Genomic DNA, 18,165 nt, shown 5'->3' on the forward strand with positions numbered 1-18,165 from the left:
CTTCACTTCATATAAATTAGTTTTCATGACATGATTTCATTTATTTAATGGAAAAAGTCCACAAATACTCATATATTTTTTTTATTTCTTGATGGCATTCCTTGACTGTTGATTTTGAGTTTTTTCTTTTCTTTTTTGTGATTTATTGAAAAAAGTAAAATTTCCATGTAGAAAAACATCAAGAAAAAAAATCTTGGGGATCTATCTAGACAGCACCCTGTGGATCAGCTCCTGATTGATGCTGGGATGAGATGGATAGATGTATACTCTTGGCTTTTAGTGCAGCTTTTAAAAGCATTTTATATATATAAAGTGTACTTTTATTAAATACACTTTCACACTATCTCTGATCTTAATTTTGAGAGATTGGTTGAAGTGAAACTTCTGACCTTGGGGACATGGGAGTTTAAATTGTTTGAGTAGGGTCGTTTTCGTCTGAACAGAGCTGCATTTTACTTCGAAGGGCCATACAGGAAGTGATCTGGTGGCTCTTAATTGCTCGTAGATGTAAACGTGAGTGTATTTATCCCTCTGTCCAGAGTGCAGCCTGCTTCTTCTCGTAGTCTCACTGGATCAGCTTCAGCTGAGCTGGACAACGAAGTGAAAAGACACGGACGCGTGGGTTAGATTCAATGTGAACGGAGCTGTATTTTACTGTGAAGGGCCGAACCGGAAGTGAGCTGGTGACTCCGGTGGCAGGAATGGCGGCTATGATTACCAGAGGAAGGAACCCAAAGACCCCGAAACTTTACTTCTGACGGCTCCGCGGAGGAATTCGTGCCCGGGCACACAGAGAAACAGTCTCCCGTGAGGGATTGGAGGGAGAAGAAGTGCTGCGACGGGCGGTTCCGGCGCTGGATGTGCGGGTCGAGGAGGTGGACGCACTTTGCGACTCGCTCGTTAGCCTAACGTTGCAGCCGCTGACTTTGATTCAAGGTAGCAGCTAGCTCCCTGCTCCACTGGCTTTGCTGGCCCAACAAGTTAACTAAGTGTTTAACTGCGGCGAGGCACACCGCGTTTGGGTCTCGGAGCTGGGCTCGGTCCCGTTTCTCAGCACGCCGTACCCGGGTGGTTCACGGGGAGTGAGACAACAAGTCGACATTATTACCGTTAGCTAGCCGCTGACGCTAGCTGAGTTGGGATCCTGAAGTCTCGCCCATATTTTGGATCCTGCCCCAGCCATTGGCTAAGGGCTAACCAACAGTCAACTAGTCCCGTTTTCGGGTTCAATTGGTACTACGATGGAAAGTCTAACGCTGAGTGATGTGGAGCAGAAATATTACTCGGATTTGTTCGTCTACTGCGACACGGACAACACCAAAAAAGTGGCTTCCAACGGGAGAGTTCTTGACCTTTTCCGGGCGGCCCAGTTACCCAGCGAAGTTGTCCTGCAGGTAAGCTAGCGACGAGCCAGTGCCATGTTTCAAACTGTTATCACGGGGACTCAGACAGGCTTCGCGGCGACTGGATCATTTACAAAGTTGAGCGCCTGTCAGAGCTGTCCTGTCAGGCGGATCAGCCACGGTTAGCCTGGCTGGTTAGCAGCCTGCGCAGCGACACAGACACACCTTCTTCTGGCTAATGTTAGCCTCAGCCCCCTCACAGAGTTAGTCACAGCTGCAAAATGGACCTTTAACATGCATCTCTAACGCATTAAGAAAGCCTGGCATATCTGATTCGCAAGGGATCCTTTTGTGGACGTATGTTTGAACAGAACAGAATACTGTGTGGTCATCAGTCCTGTGCTTCGCATTTACTTCCCACTCTTTCCTGTCTTCTCTCCAACATCTGCCTCTTTGTCCGGCGGAAACGCAGAGTCACATTGTGTCCTGTTTGACGTGACTTGTAAAAGTTATCACAACATTTGCAGAGACCGTGGGTGGACAGAGCTTCATGAGCAAGATCCCCCATGCTGATACATTATTGGAGGTGTTCATCTTTAATGGACTGGTATCATGTCACCGATTGAATGCTGTACTTTAGAGAATCAGAATTGTTCATATTATGAACACTACATACTTAAAGTTTTATAGTGATGGAGCAGATTAGCCTTTTGTGAAGTAATGGGAAGCAATGATCTGAACAACCCTGACAATCATGGCCAGAGTCACGCAAAGCTTTGTGCAAGAAGTGTTTATTCATCATTTTTCTAAGCCACTGTGTTTCCTAACCCTGATCGCTACCACTGTGGGTCCTGGAAACCTGAAAGCTCCCTGTGTGATACACAGTGACTGCCCACTGGGTTAAATACAGAGGAAAATACGTTTATGTGTGATAAATACAGAAGCTTTTTCTAGTATAGCAGTTGGCATAAAATGATGAATGGGCTTCTCTTTACATAGTGCATTTTCACTGCTTCAGCAGTCTCCAAGCACTTAACACCGTTTCTCACACACACATTCGCTCACCATGTGAGGAGACTGACTGCCCATTATAGAGTTCAGGGTTTTGGCCATGTAGATTTTAACAATGGACAGGGCATGATGGGAGATTAAACCATCAGCATTGGGATTGGAGTATGATGCAGTTGGTCAGTGTGATTAAGGAGCACCAAGTCCAGATGGGTTGAGGTGAGAACCTGCAGTACAATCGAGCCTAAAAACAACCAACACAGTATAATTCCAGGCAGTTCATTAGTTTTCCAATAAAAGTCACTATCTACCTGGAGCTTTTGGTCCAGTAAGGCCAATTCCAGTTTTGATAGTCTTTGAACTTCTCACACAGAATTTGCAAACAGCCCCTCACAGCAGCAGCAGCAGCAGGTTTTCATCTGTGATTCCCACCACACTGAAAGACTGGTGTTGATATTTGGAGCGTACTTTGAAGCCACAGCCCCATGCACACGCAAAGCCTGCAGACTAGGTTACATTTACAAATATTTCCAAAACAAGCAGGCCGGGAGAGGTTGCTGCAGTTAGGTGTACTACCAAATTACAGATATAGCTAACGGCAAAAAATAAGTGTGTCATTGTTGTATTGGTGACGTGACTACACCACAGCCAATCCCATCCAGAGTGTCTCTGCTCTGTCTTGAAACTGCGAGTCATGAGTCTCCAGCTGAACTGCAGCAGCCCATTCTTGTGACTCCGGGTCTTTCAGCAGGCCAATATTTTCAGTTTATGAGTCAGCATCCTTTTCAAGGTCAACAAGGGGAGCACTGTGGTGGAAGAATTAGGCAGCATTGTATTCCCCTCGCTTTTAAAATCCACACTGAACTCCGTGTTGTGCGCTGCGTGCCGCTACAGTGTCATGTTGTGATAGGCTGAGAAAACTGACGAGTGTTTTGTATCCACACACGCTCGGATTAAGTTCTTTGTCAGCAAAAAAAGGGATCAGTCGGCTGTGGCGGACTACTGGTGTTGTGGCGTACACAGTACTGAAGTGCTGGCACTTGAAGAGTTCTTCCAGTGTTATTAATCTGTGCATGCGCAGGTTTTCTCTGGTTTCCTCCCACAGTCCAAAAATATGCATTTGAGGCTTATTGGTTACACTAAATCAGCGAAGGAAATTTATGAAAAGTTGATCTTGTTCTGCTCAGTTTTCTATCTGCTGAAAACCTTCTCGCATCATGAAAAAACAATATAAACATGATCATCAGAATTCGTATTGCAGAGGCACACTGTTTGCAGTGACACACACTGATTAAACTGTTTATTCAATAAGAGCAACCTTTCAGATGCGTCATTCCTCAGTGAACCGTAATACAACATGTGAAGTGTTCAAGAGTCGTTTTAAAGCAAACTATATTTTTGTGGTGGTTTGTTTTGACCGTATATGGACTGTGAGGACTTGTGTGTTACTTTGGACAAACACATTGACTGTTGTTGACTGTTGGTCCTTGTCCTTGTGTGGGTTTAGATCACAGAGTTATGTGGAGCCACTCGGCTGGGTCACTTCGGAAGGAGCCAGTTCTACATTGCCTTGAAGCTTATTGCCATTGCCCAGTCCGGGCTGCCTCTGAGGGTGGAGAGCCTCAACTCGGGTGAGTTCAGAAGTTATTCTTCCTACAGGCACACTTACCTTTTCCTTTCCTTTCCTTTCCTTTCCTTCCTGTTGCATCTTCATGCAGCTCCAGGACAGGTTTAATGTCAACATTTAGGTTCTGTGGATTGCTGCTTGTTTCTCTCCTTAGTCGGGGGGTTATTTAGAGTGCAAAAGAAAAGGTCAGCATGAAAACTGAACTTGATCTTTGTAGAGGATGTCATAATTTTCCCCTGCACAGACAGAACAACTGCTCTTTTCCTGATTGGCTTCATTTATTTACTTCAGGAGGGCTCTGGTAGCACATGTAGATGTCTGCCAGGATAAGAAATGAATGAGTGAAGAGCAGCATTGTGCAGTCAGACTTACTCTTGTACCCACGTTTACAAAGTCTGCGTCACATGATGTAGCGAGTAATCAAATCAAACTTTATTTGAGTAATAAAACTACTGTATAAAACTAAGACCAGCACGATCTGTTACTGTTCTTGCGTGTGAGCCCATAACATTTACTATTAGATAAGTGAAACAATAAGCTTTATACCATATTGTCACATATTCTTCAATGTTCCTGCTTATTGTAATTCCTCTTTGTCATAATAAAGATGTGATCTCTTGTGACAGCAGTTGTTGTCGGCTAACTTGCAAAAAACACCAGGCCTGTTGATACAGGAAACGAGTGTTGTTGAGACACTTTTCACAATCTTTTTGGGTGAGTGATAGTTCAGTCTGCACAGTGGAGTCTGTTCATGTGAAGGATTATTGGCCTTCTTCTAGTGTTAAATGGACTTTATTTCGATGTATGTCACATTTTTCCTCTTGAGCAGGCTGAAGGGATTTTAAAAGATATGTCCTTTTTTTTTTCGTGTTCACATAGACAGTGGTGATTGTCTTACTGAGTGCAACTTGGGCTTCAGTGTCTTAACTGTCGACGGAAGGATTGCATATCAATCCACTCTACCAACGAATCCACCGCCGCCACAAAACTCTTGGATGTTTGGCGATATAACCTGTTCTAACTGGTTTCCTATTATCATAACTCAGTAGTGTTTGAGGCCCAGAAGCACTTTTCTGTTACATTGTGGAGGTTTTTTTTTTCTGTTGTTGGTTTGTTTCTGGTGTGACGTCTCACTAAAACCACAGAAGCGAGACATTGCAATCACCCGGTGCACAAAGTTTCTTGCTTGACTTGAAATATTGCGACATGCTGAAATGATTTCATAATTAGATGCGAAAATAAGGAAGTACGAGCGCCACTTCCTCTGAGCAAGATGATCACGGTGCATTTTATTAGCTTTGGGAATGTTTGAAATCTGCCTTATGTGAAAGTTAATACCTTCCCCGAAGCTGAGGCATTGAGTTAGAGCTGAGAAATGTTATCAAGTATCAAGCCATATCATTTGTGCCACATTATTGGATGTGATCTTATTCCAGGAGTTAGATTGTCTCAGTTTAGTGAAAAACACTCAAGGTCAAAGCATTTCCCTGACATTGGGAAATTAGATGTTTGCTAACTGTGTAAACATAGTATACTTGTGTGTTTTTGGGTTAGGGTGAGACATTCGTTCGTTCGTTCCTTCAGTTGCACCACAATTTTAAGCAGGAGAATATCAGCCAAACAACTGTCTATGTAAATATATATATATAAAAAAAAAAGGCAAACAAGCTTCAGCTGTTGAGGGAGTGAGGGCTTTGGAAGGGGAAGTGAATCCCAAAGTTACTTTAGTGAGGTGACAGTGTGGTCTGTGTGGTAAGTGGTTTTATTGTAGAGAAGTTATATTTAGCAGGGTTTTGTACGCCATGAGGAGCTGGTGCTACCGGCAACTTGATTGATTTTCATTATTTTCACTTCAGCTTTATCCAATGTTCACTTTCTGTTTTACCTTGAGCTAAACGTGTATCTTGTTTGATAATTTTTACTTTGAAAAGCTCTCCTGACCCAGTGGCTTCACGCGGTTTGCATTCCTCATCTTTTGTCTGTCTTTAAATCCTCTCTCACCAGTTAAGGACCTGCCGCTGCCCCGGTTCGTGGTGGGGAAGAACGAGGCGGAGGCGCGGCACGCGGCGCTCTACCAGGATACGGACAGCGGGGGTTTGTATCCTGCCCCCGGTGCTGCAGTAATACCCCGGCCACCTGGCAGGGGTCACCAGAACAAGAAAGGCCCTCCCACCTCCACCTCGCTGCCGGTCCACGAGGTCATCCAGCCCCTGGCGCCCAGCATAGAGCCACAGGTCTGAAACCTCACTGTCGCCTTGTAAACACAGCTCTTTCTCAAAGGCTCTCTTATCTTTTGCTCTCTGCTACACGCACAAACGATTACGAGATGGATCACATCACTGTTTATTTGAGATTTTCCCCATAACTATTAGATGGTTTACAAAAGACACAATTGAAAAATGAAGATAATGGCAGCTTCGAGAAAGCAAACTGACTTTATTGGGTGACGTTGCACACACACACACACACACACACACACACACTCTCACACACTATAATTCTGTCAACAGCTGAAAGCAGCAGTCACCAGAGATAAGCTGCTGGGACACTGCAGTGTTTTTCCTGTGCATGTGCGATCACTTGAAGCTCACATTACTTGCTGCTAGCTGACTTTTTCCTCTCTCGAGCTAAATAGATGTCTTCCTCCGCTCGTATCTCTTTGCATCTGCTTTGAAACGCTCGTTCACGCATCGCTGTGACATCTCACCATGCCCCTCCACAGCGGTGCAGATAAGAAGCTTTTGAAGTAGCTTTCATCGGCCTTGACCGGGTTCAGTTGTGGTGTGTTCAAGTGCAAAACCTTGAAATGGGATTTTTTTAACGCCACAAACACGAGGAATTCACAATACGGCAACAGGAGCTGCTGCTCAGTGCAGTCAAGTTTTCTTACAATGTGAATAACCTGCTGTAATGTAGATATATATTGTTTGTTTCCACATGTGCTCAGCAGCCAGAAGCAACCTCCCCAGTCGTCTCCCCTCACCAGTCCCCTCCCACATCCCCTCACTCCTGGAGGAAACACAAGCGGCAACACAGCGGCGGAAACGTGGACCGGCAACCGGTGGTGGCTGCGACCGGAGCTGTGTGGACGCAGTTCAGAGAACAACAAACAGGTTAGAGTTCATTTTTTTATTTGAAGCAAATATACCAAAACCCACCAGTGTCTGATATCATTAGATTTTGAACAGTTAAGTAGACATCTTGAAACTTACTGTTGTGTGTAATGTCAGTTATGTTTGCGGAGGAAAGTATGGTTTATTTATTAGGGGAACAATTGGAACATGACAGGTTCTGCGCCTGCTGCTGCTAATGATGTTATAAAGATGAGAGAACAAATGACGACCTTTCTTATTCAGCGTACAGCGCTGGGATGATAAAACACCATTGCTCGTTTCAGGAGCAGGGACGGGTGACGGCATGTGGCCGTCCCACTCGCCGCCGCCTCCCGGCCAGGAGAGCTGGGTCAGTTTCACAGCGGACACGCCGCCTTCCAGCACGCTCCCAACAATGCACCCCTCATCAGTCCAGGTAGGAGCCAATGTTGATGACAGCTCAACCTCCATTGGGACTAATTTGGCGTTCAGAATCTTGCTGAAGAACAATTTGACATGTGAACAGAGAATCAAAAAACACATAAAGCTTGAATTAGAAACCTGTTGTTATGTAATTGCTTATTATTCATAGCAAATGTGGAATCAACTATGTTTTAATTTAACTATTAATTTTGATCAATATTGTACGTACCTCAGAATAAGGAGTTAAATATTGGTGAAATAATATTAAATTCTATCTGTATTTGGGTTGATTTTAGTGGCCAACCTTGTACATAACAGATGTTGATAAATTAACCATCAAGTGATTGTTTCAGTTGATTATATTGAACAACAGGTGTTAAATTGAAATGCCCCTTCAATTTGAATATGCATGCATTCGGGAATTCTTTTTCCAATCGAAACGTCAGAAATCTTGAAAAGGACACAAAAAGTCTTAATCAGTGCTTTACTTTCAGTTCATTATGTCGTTACAACGGCAGGAAATACAATATTCGTATTTTCAGAGCTTACACGTCAACTTTGAATTCAATGCTTTTTATATAGATGGGGCTATTACTTAAGCAGCTATCCTCGGTATTGCAGCAGGCTGTGGTAGTCTCAATAGTAGATGTCATGAACGGCTTTTATCAGATGAAGAGGCGCCATAAGACACCACCAATGCCAAACTTGCGACATCACCCGAACCACAATCGCGTCTCAAGCAGGAGCTGACATTTTATATGAGTGCTTTGTCTGCCAGCCCAGCGCCGCTGAAATCTGAGCAGCTTGTGTGACATTGCTCAGGCAAAGGCCTCTCCACCCTGTGCCTAATTTTAGGAAGGAATCCATGCTTATTTTTAGTCGTATTATTGGGTTATTATTATGAATAAGCCAGCAGCACTTTAAGTCAATTTTGCTCTCTCCTAATAAGCTTCAATCATTGCGGTGAATTATGGTTAAAGTTTAATATAAAATTCTTTATAGGTTTCACATATCACACTTATTTTAACTCAATCCCTGTGTGTTTTTTTTTAATTGCGTTTTTGACCACCTCCTTCTTTTACCCTGTATTGATCACTATAAATTGTCCTCTGCGTTTTTGTACAGGAAAGCACAACAATACGAACCGTGGCCTCGGCTGCGACAAACAACGAGATCCAGCGGCAGTCCAGCACATACGACGACCCGTGGAAGATCACAGACGAGCAGAGGCAGTATTACATCAACCAGTTCAAAACCATCCAGCCGGACCTCACGGGCTTCATACCCGGTAAAGAAACGCAAAAAAAAAAAAAAAACCCACACAGACAAGAGGAGCTGCTTTTGAGAGGAACTTTAACCGTCGTCAATCTAATTCCAGGTTCAGCAGCAAAAGAGTTCTTCACCAAATCAAAGCTGCCAATTTTAGAGTTGTCCCATATTTGGTGAGTCGTCATTACCTTGTTGATCACATTCCCAGCCGTGTAGCGATCAGTCAACAGTGAGTCATGCTAATAGGTTGTTTATATTATATCTTTATAATTTATACCTTTATATCTATGCAGGACACTGAGAAGAATGTTTTTGCTCTTGATGTGTTGCTAAATTTTTCACAGCTGCATTTCAATCGTTGTGCCATTAATACCTTTTTTATAGTGAAAGTGACTGGCTGAGCTGGTTTTGAAAACAGAGGAGTCTGTGTTGTATCTGCATTTGTCAATCTTCACGAGTGGCCGACCTGTGCTGAGACGATAAGAAAGAGGCTTCTTGTTTTGACTTGTTACTGTGGATATTGTGGGAATCGGCTCCCAGTCCTGACAGTTGCTCGCAGTAGGGATTGTGTGTATTAATAGGGAATCTGCATACTGTATGTCCCGACGCTTCCTCTCCCACTGTCATCCTGCTGAGTATTTTGGTGTCATCGTGACTCTCGTTTCGCGTGTGTTTGCAGGGAGCTGTCAGACTTTGATAAAGACGGAGCTCTAACCCTGGATGAGTTCTGCGCCGCCTTCCATCTGGTCGTAGCCAGGAAGAACGGCTACGACCTCCCCGAGAAGCTGCCTGAGAGCCTGATGCCAAAGCTGATTGACCTGGATGATTCAGCAGGTGCGGCGACTCTCCCCGTCTGCACTGCAGCTCTCCATTTCCCAACATCAGACCTCATTAAACCCACAAGGCAGCAGAGCTGCGGTGTGGAAAACCTGCCTCTTGGTGCTAGTTAATTGATTTAGGCTGGGCTGCACTTTCCATAACACCCCTTCGTATCCTGCTGCACTTTGATCGTGACCCCTTTAGTTTAATCAGCAGGCACGTGCTGCATGCAAACCAGCGTACGTTATAATAAAAGGATTCTTTTTAAGAAATTGATTGCAATATAGTCATCTAAAATTCTGATGTTATTGATAAATGATGGTTTATAGGACGTATGTATTACCATTAATCCCCCATCCTTTCTTAGCCACTTTTCTTTTTCTCCCCATTTATTCAATTTGATGCTTTATATGCCTGCTAGAAACTAACAACATCACTTAAAAAAAAAACACCCTTCAAATTCCAGCATCTTTAGCTGGCTTGTCCTCACCTTGGGTTGATTCCCAAATCTCTGTTCACTTCGCACCTGTCTGAATGGCTCAGTCAAGAGTCTGGATTACATCCAGCATGTTCCTCCTGTTTCTGAAGCTGCCGTGCTTTTATCGTGCAGAACTGGCCTCAATGTGACACGGGAACTAAATGTCAGGCCTCAGATTGAGCAAACATTTCTTGAAATATACTTCTGGGATAGAAAGCCAGTGTTTGTTTAGCAGGTCTTGTGTAGATCTAAAGTTCCAGTCAGATTTTTTTTCCCAACACTCACATCAAATTATTTTGTGTTCATGGAAAAGACTTCACAAGAATAACTTCAGTAGGATGAATCATCATGAGTTTTTATCAGGAGAAACTCCCCAAACTTTGATAGTTGTGTTGTTTTTTGGCTGTGTATCGTGTATTTGTCATGTGGAGTCCATGTCTCTAACCGATGTGGTGTTTATCGGTTTCCAGAAGTCCCTGAGCAGACGGCGGACGTCGGATACTCGGCGTCACCGGTGGAGGTCACCCCCAACAAGTCTCCCTCCATGCCTTCACTAAACCAGGCCTGGCCGGAGATGAACCAGAGCAACGAGGTTCCAGCTCGCACCCAACACACCATCACACCATGTTTCCAAGCATACCTCCAGCTCCGTTTGCTGCGTTTGCATTTGATTCATCTTTAATTGCTCCCAGTGAATTCAGGCAGAACTGCCCCTGCTTCACCCATCCATTCTGTTTTGATTTGCCACTCCATCCTCTTCATCATCAAACATAATGACTGATAATTCAGCATCTCTTCCCGCCCTCCCTGGCACTGCGATGGGAGCCTGTGGTTCTGCGATGAGTTGCCCATGTCTTTTTTTTTTTTTTTCTTTCACGCCTACTGACGATGTGGCGCGGCGCCGCCGCAGGTGCTCATGCTGATGATGTTAAATGTGAGATGTCACTGCACTGGCTGACTGACATGTTTTTTTCTCACTGTCTGTCTGTCTCCTGCAGCAGTGGGAGACGTTTAGCGAGCGCTCCTCCAGCTCACAAACTCTGACCCAATTTGACTCTAACATTGCACCAGCTGACCCTGTAAGTCAATCACGTAGTATGCATGGTTTCACCATTAATGGACGGACATTAACCCTCTCTGGCTCTCTCTCTCTTTCTCTGTCACTCTTTCTGTGCATGACGTTCTCTCCAAGTCCACTGCACCAGCAGTGTGTGTTGTGATTTGGCTGGCTTAGCTCTGTTGGACATCACCTTTATTTTACCAGTGACATCCATCAGTCAGTAGCACAAACGCAGATTGCTCCGGCGATATATGGTCAGTGCTACGACAACTTAAATTTGGGCGCATAATTCACCGTTGAGCTGTCGGAGTCTTTTGTGATCTCTTCTGTGCACGTCACACAGAATATATGTTACCTTTCAGCAAGTATTGGCCCTGCACAAGTAGTGTGTTAGATTCATTTCACTTCCTCAGTAGATTAAACTTTTTTAACTGTGGGATTGGACCAAAGTAAACTTTGTTCACCATTATTTAAGAAGAGATTAACATCCAAACACTTTTTTAAAATCTACTTTGTTGGGACAGTGTGGGCGGGATTTAATCCGACTTTATTTATATGTAAATAGTTAAGTGTGTCGTTAAAACTTTGTATTCTGTTTGAAGGAGAATTTTTTTTTGGTTCCATTGGGTTTTTTTTTCAGTCCTTAAAGTTTTTCTCACAAAATTACTCTCTTGCATGTGTTAATTACATAATTAAAAGCCACTGCTTTTCAGCTATGAGTAGCACAATCACTCAGAACTGATTGTAATCTGTTGTATATGTCAAGAGTCCCCTTGTAGTGCAAACCAAAAAAAGTATGCTAGCAAAACTTTTAAAGATTTTCAACACCGACATAAAAGAGGTTAGGTATGAGGCGAGCCTGATTTAGTAATTTAGCACTTGGTTTCTAATGTAGTTCTGGGTATATGTCAGAAAGATCTGAAACAAGACTAAAACATTTGCCGATGTGCACAGGGGCAAATCCCATCGTCAATTCAAAGTAATAATTAAACTCTTTCAGTTTAACATGTGACCAAAGTACAGCAATAACAAAGAGGAAGTTCTCCAACAACAAGAAGTGCAAGACTGAGTTTGACTGGCAAATAGTCACCAGCTACTGTTGACTGCAGGTTGCCTCTAAAGCGGAATAGAAAACAAAACCTCTTTGTTTGGAGCTCTGTTCCAGTGTTCAGCCTTACGAGAGAGAGAAACGCTGAGGTCCAGGTCATTTCTTCTCTCCGTCTGACCCTGTCCGACTGTCTTTGTTCTCCAGGACACAGCCATCGTCCATCCTGTTCCCATCCGGATGACGCCCAGTAAAATCCACATGCAGGAGATGGAGCTGAAGAGGACTGGCAGCGGTGAGACGCCACCTGGCTCCAAGCCTGGATGTTTAAGCTTTACAGTCGGATGAATGACGATGTTATTACAGTTGTGCTGCAGGAGAAACCTCCACTGCCATCTGCTCCATGAATCACTTTGCCAGAGCTGGGAGTCACTTTAATGTAACTTAACAGGAGGATGAACTAAAGAGTTGCGTTTTTTCCTGAAATCAGTATAAGATTATCAGACTGGAGTTTTCTGGGTTTGATCTGTGAAAATGTCTGCATGTGGACAGATGGTAGGCAGTGGAGGGTTTCAGCGTACAGAGCAAAAGGTCAGGGAAACTGAGGAGGTCGCAGTTTATCAGCAAACAACTCTTACAATGTTAGACATCATTAGACTTTTGTGTCTGATTTTATGAGCAGATATAACATTTTATTACTCAAAACCTTAGATCACAACCACCCGACCAGTCCTCTGCTGGTGAAGCCTCCAGAATTGTCCGAAGAAACCAAACTACCCGCCTCCATGAAGTTTGTAGCTGCCAACACCGTCGGTGAGTGAACAAAGTGAACATAGACTGATATCTGTCCTGTTTACATCTGAAGATGATCTGATTTCTGCGGTCATCTGATCAAGTGATCATGTGAACAACATTATGCAGTGTATTATATTGGCTAACAGCAGCTTTATTATGGTGAGGAATTGGAGTGACGCACCTTAATCCCTCTTCAATACTCTGATGTCTTTGTGCATGCATACCTGTTCGTCTGATTTATTTCCTTTATTTATACATCTGCCAACGTGTAAAAGAAAAAAACTACCGTAGAAAACACGATAATGGACTGAAACATGCACCCAGGCTTTTCGATTACTGCATTTCAGTCAGATTAGATTATCTCATTACACTCAGTTAGTGGATGCTTTGATCGTAAAATCAGTTTAACTTGCTGAAACCCGTCACTCAGATTACCCATAATGCAACAAAACCACACACCAGTTCAGGCTGAGGCTTGTAAAGTTACACTCCGTCGTGCCACTCGATGCCAGAGGCGCTTCAGCCTGAGATGAAGCTGGTATAGAAACCTTGCTCATCATTCCAGATGTGTTTGCCACATGTGGGCACACTTGAGAAAAACGTCTCGGCACCAGGTGAACTGATTTTCACCTTCCTCTAACTTGCTAATGAATAGAGAACCTTCTCTTGTGGGATGAGCTGATTATATCAAGTTAAGTGCTCAATCCTCCCAGCGTTCCCAATACGTCTCTGTCTATATATTTTTCTTGAAATCTGCAGTGATTTGAGATTTAATTGCTTTTTTTTCAATTCTGTGAAGGTGACGGTTACAGCAGTTCCGACTCCTTCACCTCAGACCAGGAGCCAATCACTCGGCAAAGGTCGGTACTTTTCTCCTACTAAAGATCAAACTTTGCGTTTCAAACCGCCTCGACCGGCCAGCAGGTCAAAGATGACGCGTAATCAACTGAAAGCTTGGTCTTGTGTTGATAAATGTCCAGGTCTCAGTCGGGTACGTCTCCAGAGGCGCTGAAGGTGGTGGCCCCGCCCCCTCCTCCGCCCCGCCCACACCCGTCCCACTCTCGCTCGTCGTCCCTGGACATGAATCGCACCTTCGCTGCCGCGGCCGCCACGGGACAGCAGCAGCCTTCCTCCATCGCGTTCCCCCCCGCGGTGCCTCCTCGACCACTACCCACACAGGTCTGCACGGAAACCATCGGCAGTGAGGTTTTAGACCAGCCTTCCTCTGACTCCTCCTCCTCCTCCTCTTCTCCCAGACCTCAGTCCCGCTCACTGGGCACAGAGTGGAGGCTGACGGCGTACCCGGCGGAGGAGCGGTGCTCACCACCACCTCCCCTCAGCAGATCCCCCAGCAGCCCAACTTTGCCGACTTCAGTCAGTTCCAGGCCTTCGCGGCGTCCGAGCAGCCGTCCAGCCTGCCGGAGGTCGACAAACACGCCGAGGCGGGACAGGTCGGCTGTTTCCTCCACACTCCGTCATTTTGACTCAAGTTTCAGGTTTAGAGTTTCAGATTTATTGTGTTTTTTTGTGCTTTTCAAATCTGCAGGTGGAGAAGACATCAGAGGGCGCCGGCCCTTTAAGAACAGTGAAGAGTGATGGTCAAGCAGACGAGAGACCGTCAGCGACGGTCAACTCGGTCGGTCAGATTTTCAGAGCTTTTGCGGTTTTAATGGGACAAAAATATGTCAGACCCATAGTCTAAAATGCCCTCATTTTACAGTTTCTCAACACTGTTTTATATTCAGAGCAGTGCAACACTTGGAATAACAGCCTCTTATAAAGCAGTGAAAGCTAAAACAGCTTGAAGCTAAACGTAGTTTGGCTCTCTCTCAGGTTAAAGCCGGCTCGTCAGGTCCTCTCGCACCTCCCCCTAAACCGGTCCGGCGGAGGTTGAAGTCCGAAGACGAGCTTCGACCGGAGGACGAGCAGCACGGTCCACAGAAGTCAAACGTCATCGCCGCGGTGCTGGCCACGCAGCCGTCCATCCCCAGGTAGGACACTCGTCCACTGAGGGATAACTCTGTCTCAGGAGTTCGCAGGTGAATCTGTGTGTCAACACTTCCTGTGTTTGCAGGTCAGTCGGAAAGGACAAAAAGGCCATTCAAGCTTCAATCAGAAGAAACAAAGAGACCAACACAGTTCTGGCGCGACTCAACAGTGAACTGCAGCAACAACTGAAGGTTTGAAGGAGATTTTTTACCAAAATGTAGAATTTGGTGAAAGCAGAACTTGTGTTTCATGTTTTGTCTTCTTTTTTTTCTCTCTCTCTCTCTCTCTCTCTCTCCAGGACCTGCTGGAGGAGAGGATATCACTAGAAGTCCAGTTGGAGCAGCTCAGACCTTTCTCTCACCTTTAACCAACACGCCGAGCGAATCTCGGCTGTAGTTCATCGGAAACAAGGCTTTGGCCCTTCATGGCATCTCCCCCCCCCTCCCTCCTCCTGCTCCTTATTTTTTTTCACTCTCTCTCTCTCTCTCTCCTTCCAACATGGCGGCTTTCTTTGGGGGGTCGCAGGCCCACCGCAGAGCGTTCTGTTCATGCTGTCGTGCTCAATCACACGCCGATCGCTCATGAACCGGACGGACCCGAGAGCACAGTCTTACCGACGGGAGGAGGAAACACGAGGGGATTTTACAAACTGGCACTTTTCAATGTTTTTCTTTTTTTTTTTTTTTTTTTTTTTTACAAAGAGAGTCTAAGGTGACAGCGACCGCAAGCTGAGACGGTTCGGAGCGACAAACCAGACGCTCCAACTCTGATCTGAAGACAAACTGCTAGTGTCTAATTACTTTACTCTCAGAATGACTGAAGGTGTGTGTGCTAAGTGTGTGTGTGTGTGACTTTGTGTCTTCCCTGCAGGCTCGTGCTCACATGTTGGGCTCGCCACACCAAACTCCCCTTGAAAGGCAGATTTAAGAAGGTGGTGATTCAATGGTTTTTTTTTTTTTGCTTCTTTCTTAGCTGAAGTCTGATCTGCAGTAGTTTCACATTAAATCCGGAGAACTGCCGTTGCTTCGATGTGATAATTCTAAAAATTAAAACAAGCTTAGCAATAAAACTCTGGCTCCAGCCGGTCTAGTCCTTTAAATCCAGCGTCCAAACTGGCAGATCGATGAGCAAACACTGCACTTGGTAATTAACTACAAACCATCTCTCTGGGTACGACTGGGACTCACTACTGCCACCTGATGTGTAAACGTGGCATTACAACAGATCAGAGGTAGAAAATTGCACTTCGTGATGCTTCTAGATTGGACTTGGTAAACTGGTGAGCCGCCGTCTTTGAAAGTTCTCACGTTACATGTAGCTGAGCCTTTTCTCTTTGTCCTGAACACAAAAACGTAACAGAAGCTATCTGAAGACTAATTAATACCTTGAGTTCACCTCATCCAGTACAGAGGCTTGATGGAGTTTGGTGACGTCGTCTTTGTTCAACATTCTGAGTTCACTCCTGCACAGGACTTTTGCGCGTGTGTGTATGTGTGTGTGTGTGTTTGAAAAGCCACTTGCGGCTAAATAATCACGGTGAAGGCTTTTTTTGTCTCGCGAATCCAGCCCGCCTCCTCCTCCTCCTTATTACTGCCCCTACAAACCTGTGTGTGTTTCGAAGCAGTGAATGATGCCGGCGTGTTTCCTGATCTTGTTACAGTGTTTGAGGGTTGATGTTGACTGAATGGTTGAACTTTATGCCAAATGACTGAACTCTCACTCTGCTCTCTCATCTCCGCTCGGGCTGTCTGAAGAAAAAGAAGAAGAAGAAGAAAAAAAAAACCCATCCTCCCCTCCCTTCCTGCAGGTCTCTCTGTGGCTCAGCTTGTCTTTTCGAACCACAAAATGCTGCGGTTATTTGTCCGATCTTTACTGTACGGAGAAGTGTTACCACACTCACTTGAAGGGTTGGAGGACATTCCAGCTGCTCGACTGCAGGAGGAGGCGGTGCCCATGAAGAATTGCTGATTTGGAGAAGATTTTTTTTTCCGGCGGTTTCTCTGCAGCACAGCGACGTGCACAGGTCCGAAGTGACGGTGCAGGCAGAGTTTGTGTTGATTTTTGTCTGTCGGGCAGTCGGCACTATGCAAGTAGGGGCGATACATCCTCACAGACCAACTATACTTAGCTGTACTATGATAGTAGCAACTGTGTGAACAGTATACCCTGGTCTTTGTATCGTAGATCTTCCAAAACACCCACTACTGTATGTTTGTGATGCCTTTTTTTTTTTTTTTTGGTACTGGTGAGCAGCGTGCTGTCCTCTGCTCCACGCTCCAGAGGGAAGTCGACTCCAGATCAGTGTTTGTTTAGTTTGTTGAATTGTTTGGTGTGTGTGTGTGTGTGTGTGTGTGTGTGTGTGTGTGTGTGTGTGTGTGTGTGTGTGTGGGTGTGTGTGGGTGTGTGTGTGTGTGTGTGTGTGTGTGTGTGTGTGGGTGTGTGTGGGTGTGTGTGGGGGGCCATGGCCATCTCTGGGTGTAGATGAAGCTTACAGGAGAGCAGTCAGCACTACAGGAGACCTGAATGACCCAACTGCACTTTGAACTCCACTTTCTCCCTCCATTCACTTTTTTTTTTTTACTTTTACGTCCTTTCCTCACTTTCAACCTGCATGTCCCTTCTGTGTTTTCACATTTATTTAACGAAGATGCTTTAAGTAGAAAAACAATCGAACCACTTTCTATTTTTTTTCCTTCCATCCTTGAAGCTATTAATGTTTTTGATCCATTCTTGTCTTGTTAAGTTTTTGTCCCTGTGTGTTGACGAAGCGTCGTTCTTCTAAAGCCTTACTCCCCTCCACCGGCGTTCAGGTTTCCGCTGCGGCTGACTGACCTCTCTCGTCCTTGTGGTATCAAGGCCCGCCTTCTTTCTTTTCTGCTGTTGAGGACAATGATGTACTTGGTGTGTGCGTGTGTGTGTGTGCGCGCGCGCGCGTGCGTGTTTCACTGTCTCCAGACTTGGAACTAATACCATTTAAAACCCTATTAAACACCTTCAAGTGGGATTGATTTAATGTTTGCTAGCACAACAGCGCCCCTCCCCTCCTCACCCCCCCTCACCCCAAAGGCAGTCCAGGCAGGCAAGAGCAATCAGTCTTTAATAATGAAGCCTGTTGATGGGATTTTGAATGCTATTCGCTCCCAGATCTGTGTTGTATATTGTATATGATACACACTTTTTTTGGACTCATATGTAAATTTGCATTAATTGCTGACTA

At 44.9% G+C, this 18,165-nt stretch overlaps 1 protein-coding gene across 3 annotated transcripts; it reads left to right on the plus strand.

Moving 5' to 3' along the window:
• Window positions 1-632: 632 nt before the first annotated feature.
• On the plus strand, window positions 633-17,143 carry reps1 (RALBP1 associated Eps domain containing 1). 3 transcript variants are annotated; one of them, XM_030110059.1, is made up of 19 exons: window positions 634-1,394; window positions 3,859-3,982; window positions 5,983-6,212; window positions 6,926-7,091; window positions 7,376-7,506; window positions 8,619-8,781; window positions 8,872-8,935; window positions 9,442-9,596; window positions 10,530-10,651; window positions 11,058-11,138; window positions 12,372-12,459; window positions 12,876-12,977; window positions 13,759-13,819; window positions 13,940-14,138; window positions 14,216-14,410; window positions 14,506-14,595; window positions 14,793-14,950; window positions 15,034-15,139; window positions 15,247-17,143. In XM_030110059.1, the coding sequence occupies exons 1-19, from the start codon at window positions 1,242-1,244 to the stop codon at window positions 15,313-15,315; spliced, it is 2,457 nt and encodes an 818-aa protein (XP_029965919.1). In that variant the 5' UTR covers window positions 634-1,241; the 3' UTR covers window positions 15,316-17,143. The 3 variants fall into 3 exon arrangements, with proteins under 3 accessions (XP_029965921.1, XP_029965919.1, XP_029965920.1); XM_030110060.1 differs by having other exon boundaries at window positions 6,929-7,091; XM_030110061.1 differs by lacking the exon at window positions 11,058-11,138 and having other exon boundaries at window positions 633-1,394.
• The last annotated feature ends 1,022 nt before the right edge of the window (window positions 17,144-18,165 follow it).

This window comes from Salarias fasciatus, chromosome 15 (genome assembly GCF_902148845.1).
Source record: "Salarias fasciatus chromosome 15, fSalaFa1.1, whole genome shotgun sequence".
Taxonomy (NCBI): Eukaryota; Metazoa; Chordata; class Actinopteri; order Blenniiformes; family Blenniidae; genus Salarias; species Salarias fasciatus.

Bases quoted from the DNA above. Each gene is read 5' to 3' on its own strand.
- reps1 (XM_030110059.1), top strand. From the start codon at position 1,242: ATGGAAAGTCTAACGCTGAGTGATGTGGAGCAGAAATATTACTCGGAT. The intron at 10,652-11,057 runs GTTCCAGCTCGC...TGTCTCCTGCAG, and splicing joins AGATGAACCAGAGCAACGAG to CAGTGGGAGACGTTTAGCGA. The intron at 13,820-13,939 runs GTCGGTACTTTT...ATAAATGTCCAG, and splicing joins GAGCCAATCACTCGGCAAAG to GTCTCAGTCGGGTACGTCTC.